Source organism: Pararge aegeria, chromosome 24 (assembly GCF_905163445.1).
Source record: "Pararge aegeria chromosome 24, ilParAegt1.1, whole genome shotgun sequence".
NCBI classification, from domain to species: domain Eukaryota; kingdom Metazoa; phylum Arthropoda; class Insecta; order Lepidoptera; family Nymphalidae; genus Pararge; species Pararge aegeria.
In genome coordinates this window covers 11,956,900-11,977,140 of record NC_053203.1, presented here as the reverse complement: position 1 = coordinate 11,977,140, position 20,241 = coordinate 11,956,900, and the positions used below count along the sequence as shown (strand labels likewise).

The following is a 20,241-nucleotide window of genomic DNA, read 5'->3' as shown; positions in this document are numbered from 1 at the left end:
AATATGTTGTGGCTTCATTTTTTGGACATAAGGGCTGTCACAAGTCAGATCGATGCACATTGGTTCAGTAGAGGATGAAGCAAGCAGCTCATCATATAAATTATTTGTGGATACCATTTCAGCACTACTTAATTGAGCCTGAAGGTCATTAATAGTTTTATGTGCACTGCTTAGTTCACCCTCCAACATAGAAATTTTTTCCAGAGCCTCATCATATGTTGCTATGCACTGATTGAATGAGCTAACCACAACCTGTAGTTGGTCACGCTCCTCTAAGATCACAGTATGAGCACTGTTTAGGTCTGCCAGTTCGGTCTTCAGTTGGGAGTTCTTGACAATAATTGCTCTCAGTTCGAGTTCATTATCATCTTGTTCCTTTAGTAATTGAGTATTCAGTTGTTTTAGTGACTTTAGTTCACGCAGGGCATTTTTTAGTTTTAATTGGTCTTCCATAGCAGCCGCCCTTCTTGTTTGCATTGGACGTGCCATTTTATAAAACTTGTCCCTGCAACACACCAAATAGTTTATGTAAGAAAAGGAAAATAGATGACCTACAAGAGTAAGGAAAAAGAAAGATAGATATAATTAGGTTATTAAAGTAAACAGGTTATAATAATTAACAAAGTTATATTATAGTAATTAACTAAATAAAAATGAAATACTAAAGTTCTATTTCAATAGCTGTAAGAAAACTAATTATTGTTGCAGGTATTTAAGGTATCTACTATGGCAGTTTGAACCTATATGTATTTGTGTAACGTGAATGTTGTCTGAGACTTCAAATTATTCTTCTACTTCACTTCCACTTATCAGTCAAGTAAAGAGAGAACGGCTTTGTCTTTAAAGTGTGAGGAAGGACGTGTCTCGTGATTTACGAGAATGTACCAAATTAAGTGTAGGGAGCAATGGTTATACTAACTCGGATGTAATTACTATGCTATAATAATATGACAAAATGAAAGCAATACTCCCCAGGATAATTCCATGGACGTAAATCCAACGTCATTAGCCGTTGGATTTCGAATTCTCTTCAGTAATCGAACGACAACCCCGGGCTGTCAGTTAGATTTTTTTTGGTTTCGTGGTCACTGAGTTGTTTGGACTTTATACACTGATTTATTGTTATGAATAAAAGTAAATCGGCACGTTTTACGCTTAATAAACACAGTTAAATGAATATCTTAAGCTAAAAATTAAAATTAAAACAGGAACAGCTGATTTTAGGACATGTCAGCTTGACAGCGACCACAGAAAGGATATAAATATAGTAGAATAGTTTATATGCTCATGCTCATCACACAAGCATTTTACAGTAGTAGGTATCGAACCCACGGCCTTAGACTAAGAGCAACATTGAGAACTTTCAGGAATGCAGACGAAAGCAAGTGATATTTAAATTTTTTTTTTTTTTAATTTTTATGGAGGGTTTGTCCAATTCTGAACATGCCACTCTCACCGGAGCTACTTAATGATGTTCATTACTGCCTAAGGACACTTTATATTTAGTCCGAATGCAGGGTCAGGGAATACGGACTCAGAATGCAGGGTCGCTTTAAACTCCGCCAATTGGCCGTCAATACATATGATAAACGACTAAGACACCGGGACGTATCTTTGCATCGTTCGAGTCTATGCAGGACTGCAGTGTATCGATAATGTAGTCGTATTTATATCAAAAAAAGGAGTTCTGTCCTCTATCTCCAACCACATTCATCAGATCTACACAAATATGGCAAAATTACAATTTCTATAGTACAAAAATGATTATTTAAATTGGTTATAATTTGTCGGAGTTATGGTGTAAAATCGTCAAACACTTTCATCCCCTATCCCAGAGGAACCGAGCTTAATGTCGGGATAAAAAGTATCCTATATTACTTCTAACCCTTCCAAAAATATGTGTACAATTGTTTCATGAGGATCGGTTAAGTGGTTTTTGCGTGAAAGCGTAACAAACAAACTTACATTGACATTTATAATATTAGTAGGGATAGGGATACCCACCAGCACAATGTAATTTCTTGAAAACTATCTATTTATTATGAAGTTATTTGTAAAATCCTAATCAATTGAATAAAATATCTGGAAAATATGAATTTATATTTATCAAAAGTTTGGTTTATTACCCACTTTATAAAATTACTGTAACACATATTAATGAGTCAACTTCTTCCTAAAAGTACCGTACCGTCGACCGACGGCTTCGTATCAAAAAAGGAAACGTATAAATAAAGTTATTTGGTCAATAATAATAAAAATAATAACAAAAGGGGCTAATTAAAACGCGTTTTTATTTTCTTGGAGTGTTTCCATGTACTTTTATCATTAGCATTAGAAAAAGCGAGGTGAACTTTATTGTATTTTAAAAGTACAACGCATTCTTGTTTAACGCACGGACTACTTACGTTCTGTTAATGTTTTGACGTCATAAATGTTTGTGACGTCACTCGCATGCGGCCGTGAGGAAAGACTACTGCAGCGGATTTGCGGTAAGATTGTGAGATTATTATCCTCACTTGTTACATGAAATAGTAGGTTTTTAGGCAGAATCAGAGGTTACTATTTCTTTTCGGATAATGTTTCATAGGTATAGCTAGCTATCATAGCTCTTATAAATAATAAATAAATATACTACGACAATACACACATCGCCATCTAGCCCCAAAGTATGCGTAGCTTGTGTTGTGGGTACTTTAGTAAGATTCACTACAATCAACTACACTTTGCACTATCTCGTTCTCTTAATGTAAGTCCTATCTACAAAGGTTGCCTGTAAGAGATTGCTTGCAGCAATAAGGCCGCCTTTCTCTTTTCCTGTAGCTACGTTATACGTGCAAGTGTTTCTTCTTTCTTCTTCTTCTTTTAATCAAGCGAATGAAAACTTTTTATATAATTTCATTTTGTCAAAATGTTTTAACTTCCCGTAGCTATTATTTAAAGAATTTCAATACCTATATATATTTCAATAACTTAACACACCAATTTGAATATGAATGGTTATATCAGCGAATTTCTTTCACGGGCTTGAAATATTATTTTCACAGATAACATTTTATATTGCAAAATAATTCAGCCTATGGGATTCAGAAAACTGCATGACCGCGATTAAATCTTTACGGACATTAGTTAATTTGTGATTGATATGAATTAAAATGTGTTCTGTGAATAAAACTAAAATTAGTACTTCATTACTCTTGATGAACTCTGGCGTGATTGTAATTAAAAAAATACAAATAATAATGACCAATATCTGAAGTATTGGTACATAATGATTGCGTAAATTGGTTCAAACGATCTCACGTCCAATATTGGTACCTACCAATGTAGGTGTCAAGGTGAATAATTATCGGAATTTCAGGCGTCTCGTTAAAGGCTCAAGGTCGATTTTGGTACTATAATTGTGTATTTTTAAGACAAATAATGTAATGCTTGCTAATTTGTCCGTACACAAATCTGTACACTACAAGAGAAAACAAGAAAAAAACCGACTACGAGTATACATTTTACAAGAACTTAAAAGTAAATAAGTACATTTTTGTATAAATCTTACTTTGTGCAACAACTAGATACCAGTCGCAAAAAAAAAATCACAACTAATACTAACTTCGATAGAACATAAAGTAAAAGTGGATATAAACAGTCGACTTACAAGAAATGGTAATAAATTAGTGTCATGTGCATATCGTCTGCGATAGGTACAGGAGTCTTTTGTGGATTGAGTATACGCTTTTAATATGATTCCTAAGGTAACTTTGGACTTGCCAACGCATAAGTTTAAAGAATATGTTAAAGCGCACTTATTGCAGCGAGGTTACTATGCAATTGATGAATTTCTTGATGACAAGATTGCTTGGAAGAATCCGGTTCCGCTTTCATCTCTCACAAGTTGTAAATTTTTGATGTTGGAAAAGAGCGACTGTTGATTTTCTTGCCTACTTCTCGGTAGAATCTGCCTTCTACTGGTTGGCTAAAGCTGGGTAAAGGCGGGTTTTCCAATAATCACCATGCTGGCCAGATCTGGCATTTTTTTACGAGAATACACACATCGCCATCTAGCCCCAAAGTAAGCGTAGCATGTGTTATGGGTACTAAGATGCCTGATGAATATTTTTATGAATAATATATACATAAATACTTATAGGTAATATACGGATAAACACCCAGACACTGAAAAACATTCATGTTCACCACACCAACATTTTAAAGTTGTGGGAATCGAACCCACGGCCTTTGACTCAGAAAGCAGGGTCGCTGCCCAATGCGCCAGACGGCCGTCAAACAACTAGTATACAACTGGCGCATAATTATTCCAAGTCGATCGATCACACAGCAGTCGAGTAAAGAATAGAAGTAAAGAAATTATTTAAGCATTGGAGAGCGACGTAGGCTACTTTTTATCGCTGAAAAAAGCATGGATTCTATGTAATACGAGTTCCTGTAAGAGCAAAAATTGTTTAATTAACTCTATTACCTAGTCGTGCTGGAATGGCTGTAGTTTTAAATAGTAAATGAGACACCTGTTATGCCAAAAGCGTACTAACATTTCATGAAATCCTGGAAATATTTAATTTTGAAAATTGATTGAGATACAGAGACAGTTTATTAAAATAGTACAACTTGATAGTTGTGCAGATAAAGATAGGTATATCTCTCCTTTTGGTTTCTTAAGTCCAAATCACATACTAGGGGACCATAAATGTTTCGTGTCTCAGAGCGGACATAATCGGTGTCTCCCCTCGCAAGACAATTGTCCATTATGTCTGCTCCTTCGCGTGCGGTAATCGCTCTGGCGGCGTGCTCTATGCACGGTGTAAGAAACACAGAATCACAGTAAGCTAATTTCAACTTCCCCTACACAGTTAGGATTGCTTTTACACTAACAGTAATGACGAAAAGTTGTGAGAAGATTCTCAACTTTTTAGTAACGTGAGTTGGTTTTGACTTGTTTTCGGATGTTTGGTTTCCCCGGGTTCTCCATATAACATGGCGGCTTTACGCTAACGTGGATATCGTAAGAGTATCTCTCAGATATATAAGGCAGATGTACTGTTCATTACTAGTATTGTACTGCTTCTAACATCTGTGTCGTCTTTCGCTACATCGATTTCGCTTGCACTCATTAGTTACAGACGTTTTTTAGTTTATTATTTATTTTATTTTATTTATTTTACTGCGCAGGAAAACTTACAGCTACAATTAACAATACAGAAAATGTCGATTATATACATAGTTTAAAATATAATATTAATTTTATTTTATTTTTTAAAAAAAAGATGGTTGTTCTTTATAATTTTTATTTCTTTACGTTTTTTAGTTATTCTACTAATCCTATCTTATCCTATCCTATCCTACTTCCTACTATCCTGTCCTATCCTATCCTACTAATATTATAAATGTCAATGTAAGTTTGTTTGTTACGCTTAACCAATCCTCATGAAACTATGTACACACATTCTTGGAAGTGTTAGAAGTAATATAGGGTACTTTTTATCCCGACATTAAGCTCGGTTCCTATGGGAGAGGGGATGAAAGTCTTTGATGATTTTACACCATAACTCCGACAAATTATAACCGATTTAAATAATTATTTTTATACTGTAGAGGTTATAATATGTGTTTAATTGTGCCAAAACTGTGGTTGGAGATAGAGGACAGAACTCGTCAGCGGACAGCAGCCTCATTTATGGCTCATTTAAGGCTTAGTGATACGGATTACTTGAATTTGTGTTGGAACCACAACTAAATTTAATGCCACATCAAAAAACAAAATAAAAAGCAGACGAAGTCGCGGGCAACAGCTAGTAAGTTATATGCGTTTTAAGGAATTAAATATCACTTGCTTTAACGATGAAGGAAAACATCGTGTGTAACCTGCATGCCTGAGTGGTCTCCATAATGTTCTCAAAGGCGTTCAAAGTCCACCAATCCGCACTTGGCCAGCTTGGTGGACAACGACCTAAACCTTTCTCATTCTTCTCATTCCGTACCATGTAGGGTCAGCAATGGGCTGATAATGACGGTAAAGGTTTGCGCCCAGCTTTGGGATATAAATTAAACAGTTTTATAAATTTTAAATAAACCTCCATTGGTAGAGCTACCCCTCTTCTAAATGGCGGGGGGGTTTGCGCCCAGCTTTGGGATAGGAACCTGCGACTGTTTGACAATCGCGGCCTGACCGCTTTAACCACTAAGCTACGGCTCCTCTTCTGCCAATGCCGAAATTAGTATATGCATTTATATCATTCTTAAAGCGGCTGTAGCGCCATCTAGTAGGTCAAAGCACTCAGGCCGAGATCGCCAGAGAGTCGCAGGTTCTAATCCTGTCGGTTCCGAAAACTTTATAATGCATTTAAAATGTATAAAATTGATAAATCCTAGTGTAGGTGATAAAACTTATGAAAAATATAAAATTAATAAGGCAGTTGCATTTACTAGTTACATAATAGGTACTTAGGTTATCCAGTGATTATCATTATAAAGTGCAACCGCAAGTTACTAGATCAAGTGTTTGATAATAACCACTTATGATAATTATGGCCAGAGTGTTCATATACTTCACAGGCTTGTGGTTTATCATATCTGCTAAGCGTGATGATCAAGTGGTGAGCATGTTCGACTGCAGAATACTAGGTCTTGGGTTCAATCCCCGGGTTGGCCAGTGATTAATATTGGGTTTTTCAATCAAAATATTCTCAGTAGCAGCCTAAAGTTTGGTTGGTGGTGATACACTCGTGCCTCAGATAGCACGTTAAGCTGTCGGTAAGCGCCTGATCTCTATCCAGTAGTGGCGGTTCTGTCGTCCCTTCGGACTGTGAGAGGGAGGGAGGGAGTCTTTTTGGGGACCTCCCTGGCGCAGCGGTGACCGCTGAGGTTTTAGGTTGGAGTTCCTGGGTTTGATTCCCGGCAGGGGAGATTTGGGAATTGATTATTTCTGATTTTTTTCTCTGCTCTGGTCTGTAAGGAGGCTTCGGCCGTGGCTAGTTACCGCCCCACTGACAAAGACGTGCCACTATGTGATTTAGCGTTCCGGTATGATGTCGCGTAGAAACCGATTATAGGGGTATGGGGTAAACGTAACTGCCATTCTCCCTGACACGTTAGCCCGCACCAGGTGATTTGCAGTCAAGGGCTAACTTCAGCTTTGATTTTTATCCGAAACAAACGTAAGTCACGGGCAACAGTTTATCCTCACTAATGTTACAAATTATTTAATAAAAAAAAAAATACCAATAGGGTGGCTGTTTGTTTGATTTTTGTTTCTTACTATGGTACACATGTATGTACACAGATACTGGAGATATTTTCCCTGAAAAGGTGCTGTTTAATAGACTTCTCTATTTAAAGAAATTGCATTTGCTACCTATGCTTGCTTTACATTTTTATTTGTGACCTCTTAACTTATCGAAATGAAATTTAGAATAGAAATAGTTCGCATCCTGGAGACGGCCATGGAATATATTTTATTTTGAATTTGAATTTTTCTTGGTTATTCTTTCGTGACGTCATGATAAATTATAATGTCATGGGACGTGGAACTTTAAGAAATATCAAAGAACCGTAGATAAGCGTTAGTAAATCAATCTTCTCACTCCAATTACCCAATACTATCGTTTTAACTATTTTACTATGAACAATCGCTCTGTAATTAATTCCAAGGATTGCGGATTCAATAGCGTACATTATTCCCTAGAGATCTAGATTATATACTTCATCTGGACTCCTTATTACTCTTGTTATAGAGATCATATTGCCATAGCATTCATGCTAAGTAATCGAATAAGGTCTAGTACTAAATGTTGGTTTTCCCACGATAACTTTTCCAAACAAACGCGGGTGGGCGACTTGCATTTAAAATAATTAAAACTAAATCATCATCATATCAATCCATTACCGGCTCACTACGGGCACGGGTCTCCTCCCACAATTAAGGGGTTAAGGCCGTAGTCCACAACGTTGGCCCAGTGCGGATTATGTAGAACTCTCAGGCATGCAGGATGGAGGCAGGAGGATGTTTGCCTTCACCGTTGAAAAACAAGTGATATTTTCAATTAATTAAAACGCACATAACTAAGAAAAGTTGTGTGCATTTTTAACTTTAGCAATTACTTAAATATTACTTTCTTAAATGTCGAAGGAAAACATATTGAGGAAACATGCATGCCTCCGTAATATTCTCTGACGCGTGTGAAGTCTACCAATCCGCACTCGGCCAGCGTCGCGGACTACAGCCTAAACTCTTCTCATTCTAAATTGAGATCCTGTATTGGGCCGGGTTGATGACAATGTTGATATGGAAATAAATCTTGTATTATTTTACCATTAGTGAAAGTACTATATGCCTTTGTAATAGGATATTAGTTTTTAGTAGTAGTAGTAAAGCTTTTTGTGACAGAGCTCGACCAGGAAATGCTTGCGTGCTTATTTCTGCCGCTAATCAGTATTGTTGCAATGCGGTTTTTCGGTCTGAAGCTTATTTTGGCGGTGTACTTATTACTTACTTATACCCATCCCCACAAAGGATTTCTGTACTTTTCTCTGACGATATGTCAATTATAACTAGAAAAAAACGCTCTTAGGCCGGCGATCACTAAGCTTCCTCTAACGTTAGGATCGAACTGACTTTGACGGCCGACTGGCGCAGTGGGCAGCGACCCTGCTTTCTGAGTTCAAGGCCGTGGGTTTGATTCCCACAACTGGAAAATGTTTGTGTGATGAGCATTAAGTGTTTTTCAGTGTCTGGGTGTTTATATGTATTTTCTAAGTATTTATGTATATATAATTCATAAAAATATTCATCAGTCATCTTAGTACCCATAACACAAGCTACGCTTACTTTGGGGCTAGGTGGCGATGTGTGTATTGTCGTAGTATATTTATTTATTTATTTATTTATATAAATAAAAAAAAAAAAAAAAAAAAAAATCATTCCTGGTAGAGCGTAGAACCAAGGCCAGCCCGCCTGGTATGTAAGCTCGCTAATCGCTGTTCGAAAAAAAAAAAAAGGGAAAACGTTTTCTGTGTACACGTAGCCTTATTTCAAGTGCAGTGGATACGCGCAGTATTCACGGTCGTGCCTATTTCCGCAGCAATGCGATGTGTTACGATATGTCGTGTCACTTCATGTTTTAAGTTCATGTCAAGTTAGTATATAGTAGTTCATAATCATGTTCATCATGTCAACCAATAGACTGCAACTGTTGGACACATTCTTTTTTAGGGAGTTTGAAATACCACGGTCCAGCGAGGTCCCTGCGATTAGATCGATGCCATCCGTCAACCTCGTGGGAGTCTATCAACGCTGTGCTCATCAGTGCGAGGTCGCCATCTCAGCACTTTGGAGCTCCAACGTCCATCGGTTCTCCAAGCTATATGCCCCGCCCATTGCCACTTCACGTGTTCCGTAGAGATAGATACTCCGAGCTCTCTTCATCGCCCAAATTATGAGACCCATAGTTAGCAACTAAGTTTTGGAGCTATACTTCATCTCTGGCAACACGATTTTCAGCTGGTCATAAACTATCTTGTTAGTTAAAGGCATGAGGTAATATCACCTTCGATATTGTCCTAGTTTAATAGGATAGCTACCTTAAATAACACCGACATCGCGCTCCACCTCTGTAGGTGCTTGCAGTTGAAGATGTTAACTGGCTACCCTGTTTGGGGTGGCAGTTATGTTAAACCTTATCGGTTTCTACACAACATCGTACCGGAACGCTACAATGCTTAGCGGCACGTCTTTGTCAGTGGGATGGTAACCACCCACGGCCAAAGGATCTCACCAGCCCAGACCAGAGAAAATTCTAAAATTTTAAATTCCCAAATTGCCCCTGTCTGGGATTGAACCCGTGATATCCCACTTAATACCGCAGCACTCACCGCCAGAGAGATGATGACCTCATGATTATCATCATCATGTCAACCAATGGACGTCCACTGATGGACATTGGTATTCTGTAGGGAGTTCCAAAAGCCACGGTCTTTTGCCGTTTAGGTCCACGGAGTGACTACCGGTGACTGCGAAGAAATGAGAAAGGTCGAGTCTAAAATGCGACGTGGAACAGTTTGTCCGTGTATAAGCTGTAGCCGTCAGTTATTTTCACAAATTCTCACGTGCAAATATTCGGGTATCGACAATTATCATCCAATTAGTGTTGCAAATAGATTCGATTAACATTAAAGTTATCGATGCTGGGGGACGCGCTAACGTGAACGCAAACATGTGATATGTACAAACAAATAAAATAGATGCGTATGTATGTTTGTATTTTAAAATAACTGAATTTTATTATCATTCATTCTAGCTGTTGTCCGCGTTTATTACGGTTTTTTTTTTTTTTTTATAAAATGAATCGGGAACCGTTTGTTTCCCTGGAAAGTAACCTATGATGATCTCCGGCCTTCTAAAAGTAAAATTGGTTTGGTGCTTAGTTAGAGTGGGAAAAAAGGATGAACAGACAAACAAGGACACTTTCGCATGTATAATATTGGTAAGGATGATTTGATTTGAACGGAAGCTTTATTCCTAGCACAATAACGACCTGCCTGGCGCAATGATATTTAAACAGGAGGTCCGGGTTCGATTCCCGACAGGTGCATTTGGGAATTTATAATTTTTGAATGCCCTCAGGTCAGGTCTGGTGGGAGGCTTCGGCCGTGGCTAGTTACTACTCCAACGACAAAGACGTGCCGCTAAGCTATTTTGTGTTTCCGTGCGATTTCGCGTAGACACTGATTAATAGTATGACTACCGCTAACATCTTAGAATACATAATCACAGGTGAGTTTGCAGTTAAGGGCTAACTTGTAGTGGAATACTCAAAATATAAAAAAAACTTTTTTAGAACTTTTTGTTTGGTTGTTCGATTGTTCGGGCTTCTCTTCACCTACGCTGAAGATGAACTGATTTTGGACTTTGCATAGAGTCTTTTTATCAGTACCCATACCCCAGTAGTTCACCACGTAGCTTAGAGTGTATTTATGCACTTCACACGTCTTTCAAAACGTCATGGAGAACTCTCCGGCACGCAGATTTTTCCACGATATTTTCCTTTACCGTTAAAACAAGTGATATTTTAATTGCTTCAATAGAAAACGCACATAACTCCGAAAAGTTAACAGCATCGTGCCGGGAATCGAACTCGGTCCCACGAAAGCGAAGCAGAATCCGCAGTCCTCACCACGCAATAATCGTTTTTATTCGATCACTAAGTAGAATATCTTTTACTTAAATTAAAACAAAAAAAAAATACAAGTCATCAACTGTTTACTATTTTTACCTAGTTCTGTTCATGCAAGGAGTTTTCTAGGATGCTTTATACAGCATGAAATGGGATAACACAAATTCAGTTGGCTTATTTTAATAGGTATAACAGATATAGATAGTATGTTGAGAGAATTTATATAATATCTTAAAGCAATGACAAACATGTAAAGCTGTAGGCACAATGAAATATCTTCTAAGATTAAGATAGATCTTCTTCTTTATATTAAGTATGTCATGTTATGTATTGGCGGCCGATAGGCGCAGTGGGCAACGACCCTGCTTTCTGTAACACACTTCCTTAACAATTATTCATTGTAAAGTCAACATCTCCTGAGGATGCTTCGGTTTCGGAACGAAACGAGTACTCGTAACGTTTACGAGTACACGTACAGTACAGTACATATTACACGTTTAATAATGTTACACGTTTACACGTCTACCGAATATCTGTTTTGTGTGGAGTATAAGGATTGAAGAAATGATAAACTAAACCATATAGATTCTCCTGCTTTTCGCGGAGTATAGCAAATAAACAGTAAAGTAAACCACTGCCATTATTTTTACAGAAAAAAATCAAACAGCCCTAAAATCACATGCAAAAATAAAATCATATGACTCTCACATTATTAGGTACGCACGGCTTAGCGGGTACTATGCACGTGTCGGTCTTGTAACGTCAATAGGGTTGTCATAGGTATGGAAAAAAATTTGCTTCTTTTGATTTAATATTTTTACACGGTGATTCCTTGTGAAATATACTAAAGCACCCCTAAATATATTTTCGTAATTCTGTCACACGTTGTATAGCTTTCCAAGAAAAAGGTACACATGGAGGAATTACATACAGGTAATCCATGGAGGAAATAGGAGAATACATTTGTATGGAGTATCCTGCCTATACTTTCCTCTTAAATTTTTGGCTTTTCATCCCGCTTTGTTAATAAGTACACTTCTAGGCATGATATTCAATCATCATTACTACGCATTTCCGAGACAAGTTCGTATTATATTAGCGCTAAATCACACGTTTTCCGTCGCTGAGGTCAAGTGGTAAGTAGTGTGTGAGTAAGCGGTTCTAATCCTTACAAATATCCTTACAATTGCCAAAGGATGCTTTTTTGTCTGTCCTTCCTTTGTGCCCTTGCTAAGCAACCATTCAACTAGATTTTTCACAAAGGCTTAGTTGAAGGGACGGATTGTAACAAAGGCTACTTTTTATTCCAAGAAAACAACTGATAATATCATAACATAAGGTACCGTAAAACCACGGAGAACAGCTAGTTACTGATAAAAAAGCAACAAAACGCCGCCGCTGTAAACTAAGTACCTTGTTTAAGATTACTGAGAGCATCCGTATTGGATATACCTACTTACGTAAAGCAGGAAAATTAGTTAGCTAAATTAGTGTGGTGTGCCCGCGGCTTAGGTTTCAGAGTTTTCAGCGCGGGTTCGCGCTCATCATTAGGTCAGTCTACCTGAACGGGCTCTCCGCGGCCGAGGTGTGAGAAGCAGATTGAAAAATACCAAAAAAAAAAACCAAATATAACAAAGTGTAATAAAAAAACAAAAAAAAGTTCATTAATAAATCGCGGTTCTGGTTTCGAAGTTTTAGATAATTAATTTAATTAATAACTAATTTAAAAATCTAAACATACAGGTGATTAGTAGTGAAGTGACATTTTGAACATATCGATCGATGATAGTTTTTGTATAAATAAAATATGAACTAACAATAAACATATTATAACTTCCAACGAAAAAAAGTACTTAAAACGTTATTATTATATATAATTCGGTTGTTATTTTTTTTTGGGCACTAAAAGGCAATTTTTTTTTGGAAGGGGTTTATTCCTGAAGATCAATTTAAATCTTGTATAGATCTGAGGAAGAGTTTCGGAGACACACATCGGAATTCTTTACAAAATTACAGCAAAATAACCGTGATTGCTGCTGTCCCTTAATACAACAAAACGATAGGGTTACTCAGACGTATTCAGTTTATCAAAGTTAGAAGAACATAGTTGCAAATTTATTCGCTACTGAAAGCCACTTGAAGCACAAAATATTCATTCACAATTGATACAAACAAAAATGTATTTACGTTTTAATTGCTTCAAAATTTAATAAACAAATCTTGTCATAAATGAGTTTTTAAAATTAGTACAAGGCTTTTAGAAATAAAAAGTTATGCAAATAAATGGATCCACTAATCAGTCCTTAAACAAATCTAGATCAACTGAGCAACATATTTGTATATCCATTGCGTTATATATTACCTTCAAATTAAATTAATTATTAATCCTTCAAAATATAAAACGATAAAAGACAATCTTAATTGAATATATATTATATGCTGATTACACTTTTAAAATATTCCTACTTATTTTTGAGTGTGTTAGTGACTTGTGAGGTGTTAGAGACAAATTAAATGGCTACCTTAAAAATTTGGGATCTCGCCCAAAACATAAAGCAGTTTCATTTAACATCTAAAAATAAGGATTAAAATTGTTTTAAAACAACGATAAACTTCGTAATTCGATAATCGGTCTAAAAAGAAATCGACAGCTTTTTTTTTTAAAACTAATCGTTTATTTTCACTGACGTAATATGAATACAGGTTAGTGTTTATTTTCAAGTTTTTGTCTGCAATAGAACACATTCCTAATACGTTATGAAAACTGGGCAAAAACGCGGATCCTAAGTCAAAGAAACGAAAGGTCTTTTAACTGAACTTCAAGCTACACCCTCGTAGCTTTGAGAAATGCAAATGCAGCGTATTCTAGGAAGTTTTAACCTACTAAGATTTTATTTCAAATATTTAATTAAGATTGTGCCGATAGAAACATTTATTTCAATATGGATTATATTTTGCTTAGTCATCTGGCTAAGTATAAATTTGCAGAGCTCTAAATGAAAAAAACGAAATGCTTTCGAAACATAAATAATAGAGTTAAGAATATCCTTAAAATATATTAGGTATATACCTATTAAGTCATAATTAATAAATATAGAAAGTGCCAAAAAATAGTTAATATGAAGTGGAGGAAAAAACAGTGCCTCGTGTCCGGGGACACTTCGGAGGAGGAGATCGGGCATAGTTATTTGGGGACACTGGTAAGTTTAAAAGTCTTCTGAACTAAGTTTTTTTAGTAACGAAAATTATAATTGGTAAGAAGAAATCGTAGTAGGGCCTCGGGACGGTAGTTTGCCATTGATAATATTTATTGCGAAAGTGTATCAGTCTGTCTATTTATACATAGATAGTTTTCGGCTCAACCTCTATTTAAACTCTTTATTTGTACGACATTACACAGTTACGAAAAGAAAACACAAATACTGGAGTAGAATACAAAAGGCGGAGTTATCGCTTAAAATAGAATAGAATATCTCTATTTGCAAAATTCACGTTTTAAAGCTGTTACATATTTAAGAAGGTTTTAGGTTATAGTGTAAAATACAAAGTAAAAGTAGAAAAAATAAGAAAAAGCTATCTCTGCCAGGCAACCTTAGTATTAGGACAACAAGAGCGAGAAAAAATAGGCGGAGTTAAATTATTATAAACCACAAACTACATAAGAATACACAAACAAACATTACACAAATTAAAAAAATATATATACCCTTCACAATTCTTGAGGAAATTTGGCACAGAATAGCTTGCATCCTGTAGCGCTAACCCGGAAAAATTATGTCTACCCATTATCTCGTCCATGGCTGTGTTAAAATGCTGGTAACGGGTAGAGATAATTATCTCTACGCACGCACGTTAGCCCTACTGGAGACCGACATGGCATTCTTTGTATCCCGGAAAAGCACAGAGTTATTGTCCAAGCTTTGTTAAAAAATTGTTAAGCCGTATAAAGGGCATAGCAGCAAAACCAATCTTGCTATTTTTTCATACATACTTCATCAAAATAAAATTAATTTAAAATTTGACGGCCGACTGGCGCAGTGGGCCGCGACCCAGCTTTCTGAGTCGGAGGCCTTGGGTTCGATTCCCACAACTGGAAAATGTTGGTGTGATGAACATGAATATTTTTCAGTTTCTGGGTTGTTACCTATTTGTATGTTGCCATCCTATCGACCTATTACCGGCCTACTACAGGGCTACGATCTCCTCCGTGATATTTTAACTACTTAATACACTCATAACTTAGAAGAGGTGCGTGCTGGGATTCGAACTCAGACCCCCGAAAGTGAAGTCGAGCTCCTACCCACTTCGCTATCGTCGCCTCTTACAAACAAAAAGTAATAATAGAATAAAATATAATAAAATAGTCTATATAAAAAAACTCTACATTAATAAAATGTAGTTGTAAAAGTTACCTACAATGAATAAGGCTTAAATAAAAAATCTGTATCTATGGGATTATTTACTAACCTAAGAAGCCGCAAGCAACAGTGACTATATCCATATTGTTAGAAATCCTGAAAAATCGGTAGTTTGTACACTCTTAACTATTAGCTACAGATTTTAAGTACCTAATAGTACCTCTAATCCTTTATCTATATCTATATAGACAAACATCTTTGATGGTGGAATAATTTCGTAGACCTTGTTTGGCTACATGATTGACTGTTTGTTTGTTCTCACGTTAGCGGGCGCTTAATTAACTTCTAATAACACCTACTAATTCTGTTAAAAGATTTTGATTTTGCATGCGGTGCGTGGTGCACCACCTGCTATCGAGCCATGTATAATACATTAACATCTGTAATAAGGTGTGATAGCGCAGTGGGTAATAGCTCGACTTCACTTTCGGGGGGGCGAGTTCGAATCTCAGCACCTTTAACTTTTCTATGTTATGTGCGTTTGAAGTAATTAAAATGACTTGCTTCAACGGTGAAGGAAAAAATCGTGAGAAAATCTGCTTGCCTGAGAGTTCTACATAATGTTCTCAAAGTTATGTGGAGTCGGATCGTATTAGCTCACGTCCGGCCCAGTGGCCGAATACAAACAGAACGTATCGAATACAAATAAACAAATAGCTGACTTGATTACTGACTGTACGCTAATGTCACATGACTGTTATCAAGTAGTCTTGTATAATATAATGTATTTAACCATTATTTGGCAAAATTCTTTCCAAATATCATCAGGCACATTTTAAAATACTTCGTTACTATGTATAAATATATATATATCTATTGTCGGGCGGGACTTCCGTCCCGCTCCGGCCGTAGCTCACTAACATTAGGTGAGAATGCATTCATGGGATAACTTAGAAATTTTAGGTATTAAGATTATCTCTAAAATTTAGTCATGCGCGGCGGCGATCAACTCGGTCCCTCCGAAATTAGAACGAAGTCCTTACCAATACGCTATCGCCGCTTCTCGATTGAGGTTTATTTGCGTGTATAAGGTTTAAATTGATGTTTTGTTGTTTGAGGCACGTTTTAGGCAAACACCATTTTATTTTATTTATTTTTACACTTTATTTGGATACAACAAAAAGAAGAAACTTAAATTAGAAGCCTTATCACTCAGTAGCGATCTCTTCCAGGTTGCTTTAGGATTAGCAAGGGAAAACGAACGGTGGGGTGTATTTATATTATACATACATGTATACTTACAAATAATTACACACTAATTACACACTATTCACCAAAACTGGGCCAGTATGGTGGGCTACGGCTGTTACCCCTTCTCATTGTGAGAGGAAACCCGTGCTCTGTAGTGGGTTTATAATGGGTTGATATGATGATGATGATAAATACTAATCCAGATTTCACACAGAAAAATATTTAATATAAAAAATAACAAACTAATATTACTATAACATACTAAACTAGATCAAATCGAGGCAGATCCGCTCCCTTGTGTGTAATAGTTGTTACCTACAACTTATTGGTTGGAAGCGCTGGCTTGGATATTTTTCGACACTCCGCCCCGTGTTGCAAAAAAGAGGTCAACAAACTTTTTAAAGTACGGCATGATAGTTGATCATTTTTTTTTAGTTATTTTCTTTTTCTTTCTATTATGTAAGTAACTCTTTTATGGTTTTTTATTTTCATTTTTTTTTCTTTTGTTTAGCGGCTAAATATCACAAAATTTGGTTGTAAACAAAAAGTGTCTGGTGTTATGCATGCTAGTGGAGTGTATAACATTATAAAACAATTGTTAAATGTGTCCATATATTAAAGATAGGTTGTATACACGTCAGCTTCCTAATAAATAAATATATAAATATAAATACTTAAATATTCGTAAGAATAAATGACCTAATGTCGAATTTAGTCATAGATACTAATAACGTAAGAGGAAAAATAATGGCTGCCTTACTTGCTAACGTGGCAGAGAACTTGATGCCGATCTTGGCAGTGATGGTACAGCACGCGATGTCTGGAGGTTAACCGCTGTCTGTCGGTCAATCTAATCGAATACTCCGGACACACACTATTCTTAGGTTCTAATGTTAATAATGCTAGAGCGTGTTCGTTTGTGTGTCATTTAGCAGCGAATACAAAATCTACAGTATTCAAATTCCGGACTTCTTACAAAAATGAGCCAGACATTATGATAGAATAGAACTCTACGCTAGTAATGTTATGACACAAAAAGCACGGCTTCGGTGAAGGAAAACATCGTGAGAAACCTGTATGCCTAAGAGTTCTCCCTTTTGTTCTCAAGGGCGTGTGGAGTCTACCAATCCGCACTTGCCAAGCGTGGTGGGCTACGGCCTAACGGCTAGTCCCTCTCATTTTGATGATGACCCGTGATGATGATGATGTTGATAATGGTTACTAGCCCACATAAAGAAGTTTGAGCATTTTTGTTTGAAGCCAATTTTCTACGTTTGTATTACAATCGCTTTTTTTCTTAAATTTTGTAATGATTTTATGGACATACGTAAAGTGCACTGTCATTATTTTAAATTCTATGTAATATACCATGCACATAATATAGCTGGTTATCCAGGTAGCGGGTAAAGCGTGCCTCAAAACAAAAGCGGAGGCGATAAGCCCGCTGCATACAATGGTTTACACTAACGTGCTTACACAAGAAATTGGCGGTGTTTGAATGATCGCGCGGCACGAACAGCGAAGCAATTAGTGACAGAAACTTATAAAAAGGCACCAAGCATAGTGAAACAAATGTATGGAAATATGCCATGGCGGTTGCGCAACCGCCGCACCCATATTGTAGTGCGCATTGAACAAAATAGTTAGCGCGACGCGATTTTTCCCGTGGCCAGCACGTAACGCGGATTACGAAAAGCTAGGGCTGTCAATTTAGGTGACTTGAAGAGTCACCTTAATTGACAGCCCTAACTTGAAAATCCATTTCAAAATAGCCTCACTTTTTCAAGGGGCTGACTAGATTCCGTTAGCTCTGGATATAAAATATATTTCATAAATATCTCCTATTCTTCAAGCTGTCTCTGTCTATAGTTTGAGTCGCTTACCGCTCCTATTTGGGGTACGCTTAAAGTGGCAGCGAGCTTGATTGTCGATCTTGGCATTGATGGTACCACAGCACGCGATGTCTGGTTGTTAACCACCGTCTGTCTGTCTTCCTAATACCTATGCCTACATATAGTGTTTGTATTCTCTTTGCCTACACACAAATTAAAGCAATTATTTTAAATATTGGATTAGTTAGTCGTTACTTTGCGGAAGTCCATGTTATCGTTAAGAGCAATTTTTGGATTAGGATGTAGAATTGTAAGCCTTAGTCTTAACAATTACTGAACTTTAAAATATTACATAATGATATGTGACCTCATATTATGTGCAAGATATTAATTATATTTACCTAATAGATTAGCATTTTTAAGAAATGCGCTATTAATTTTTAGCCTAAAGCCTTCCTCGATAAATGGGCTATCCAACACTGAAATAATTTTTCAAATCGGACCATTCGTTCCTGAGATCATCGCGTTCGTGAACAAACCAACAAACTTCTTCTTATGAGATGTAAAGTATAGCTAAGTATAAAGCTGAAGAGAATATATACTATAGAGATAATTCCAATGAACATTAAGCTTCATCCTAAGGAATTATTGTCCTCTATGAAAACGTAGCAATTTGGTTAAAGCATTCACTACCTACTACAAAATAAACATTCCTCGAATGCATACAAATTTTGTTTATGTATTTTGGAGTGAATGATCGCTCGACCTCAAAATAAGTATCACAAGCCATTTAAATATTAAATTTTTAGCAGAAGTCGGTTTTTTGAGTTTGTTTTTCATAAATATTAAAGGGTTTTACTTTATTGCTTGCTTAAAGAGACAAAAGTGTTAAAAAAATGTTTCGTGTGTAATGGCCGGAACATGTTAACGAGCATTAATTTCATTTCTGAACGCAACTTAAAACGTCATTATCGATTTGTCAGTTTATTGTTTTCTTGAAGTAGGTACCTACTAATAAAACTTTTAAAAAAGAAATATAAATAGCTTTTTATTATTAATAAATAAATTTTTATATTAAATAGCATTTCTTTACACTTTCAGACCACACTTTTGTCTTATTATTTAACCAATGAGATCAACGACTGAGATAGACTGAGATACATCGAGTATTTTGTAGCTAATTTTAGTTTTGAATGATTCTTTGGGTATTTTTTTATAAGAAAACAAACCGATAAACAAAATTTCGTATAATTCACTACAAGGGTGAATTTTAACTTGAAAACTGGGGTTTTTGATAAAAATTCTTATAATGAACTTTACTTGAATCCTTTGCAAGGAAAACGAAGAACTCTTTATAAAAAGAACTCTGGCTAGCGACAAATTTCTCATGTACCAGTGCAAAAACCTCGTTTATCGTTGGAGTAGTTTACACAGGGCCAAGTCACAACAATTGAGTGGGCAATTATTAAATTTACCTCATCCTACCGTATATCCTTTCCTCCCACGGGATGCCTATCGCGTGAATTGTCTAATGGCGAGACGGCTCAGGTGTTAAGCCTTCCTGCTTCGCGAAGGGATAGGTTTACTACTTTGTGCCAATTAAGGCTGCTTAACTAATTTTAA

The 20,241-nt window shown here is 36.4% G+C and overlaps 1 protein-coding gene across 3 annotated transcripts in view; it reads left to right on the top strand.

The window, feature by feature from the left end:
• Window positions 1–20,241, top strand: part of LOC120634474 (chloride channel protein 2) — an 81,530-nt gene that overhangs the window by 19,039 nt on the left and 42,250 nt on the right. For 2 of the 3 annotated variants that reach the window (XM_039905089.1, XM_039905088.1), the window contains exon 1: window positions 14,297–14,377. The exons of the other annotated variant lie outside the window; for it this stretch is intronic. In XM_039905089.1, coding sequence (XP_039761023.1) covers window positions 14,297–14,377 — 81 coding nt within the window. Of the gene's footprint in view, window positions 1–14,296; window positions 14,378–20,241 lie in introns of those variants that run through there. 3 annotated transcript variants of the gene reach the window in all.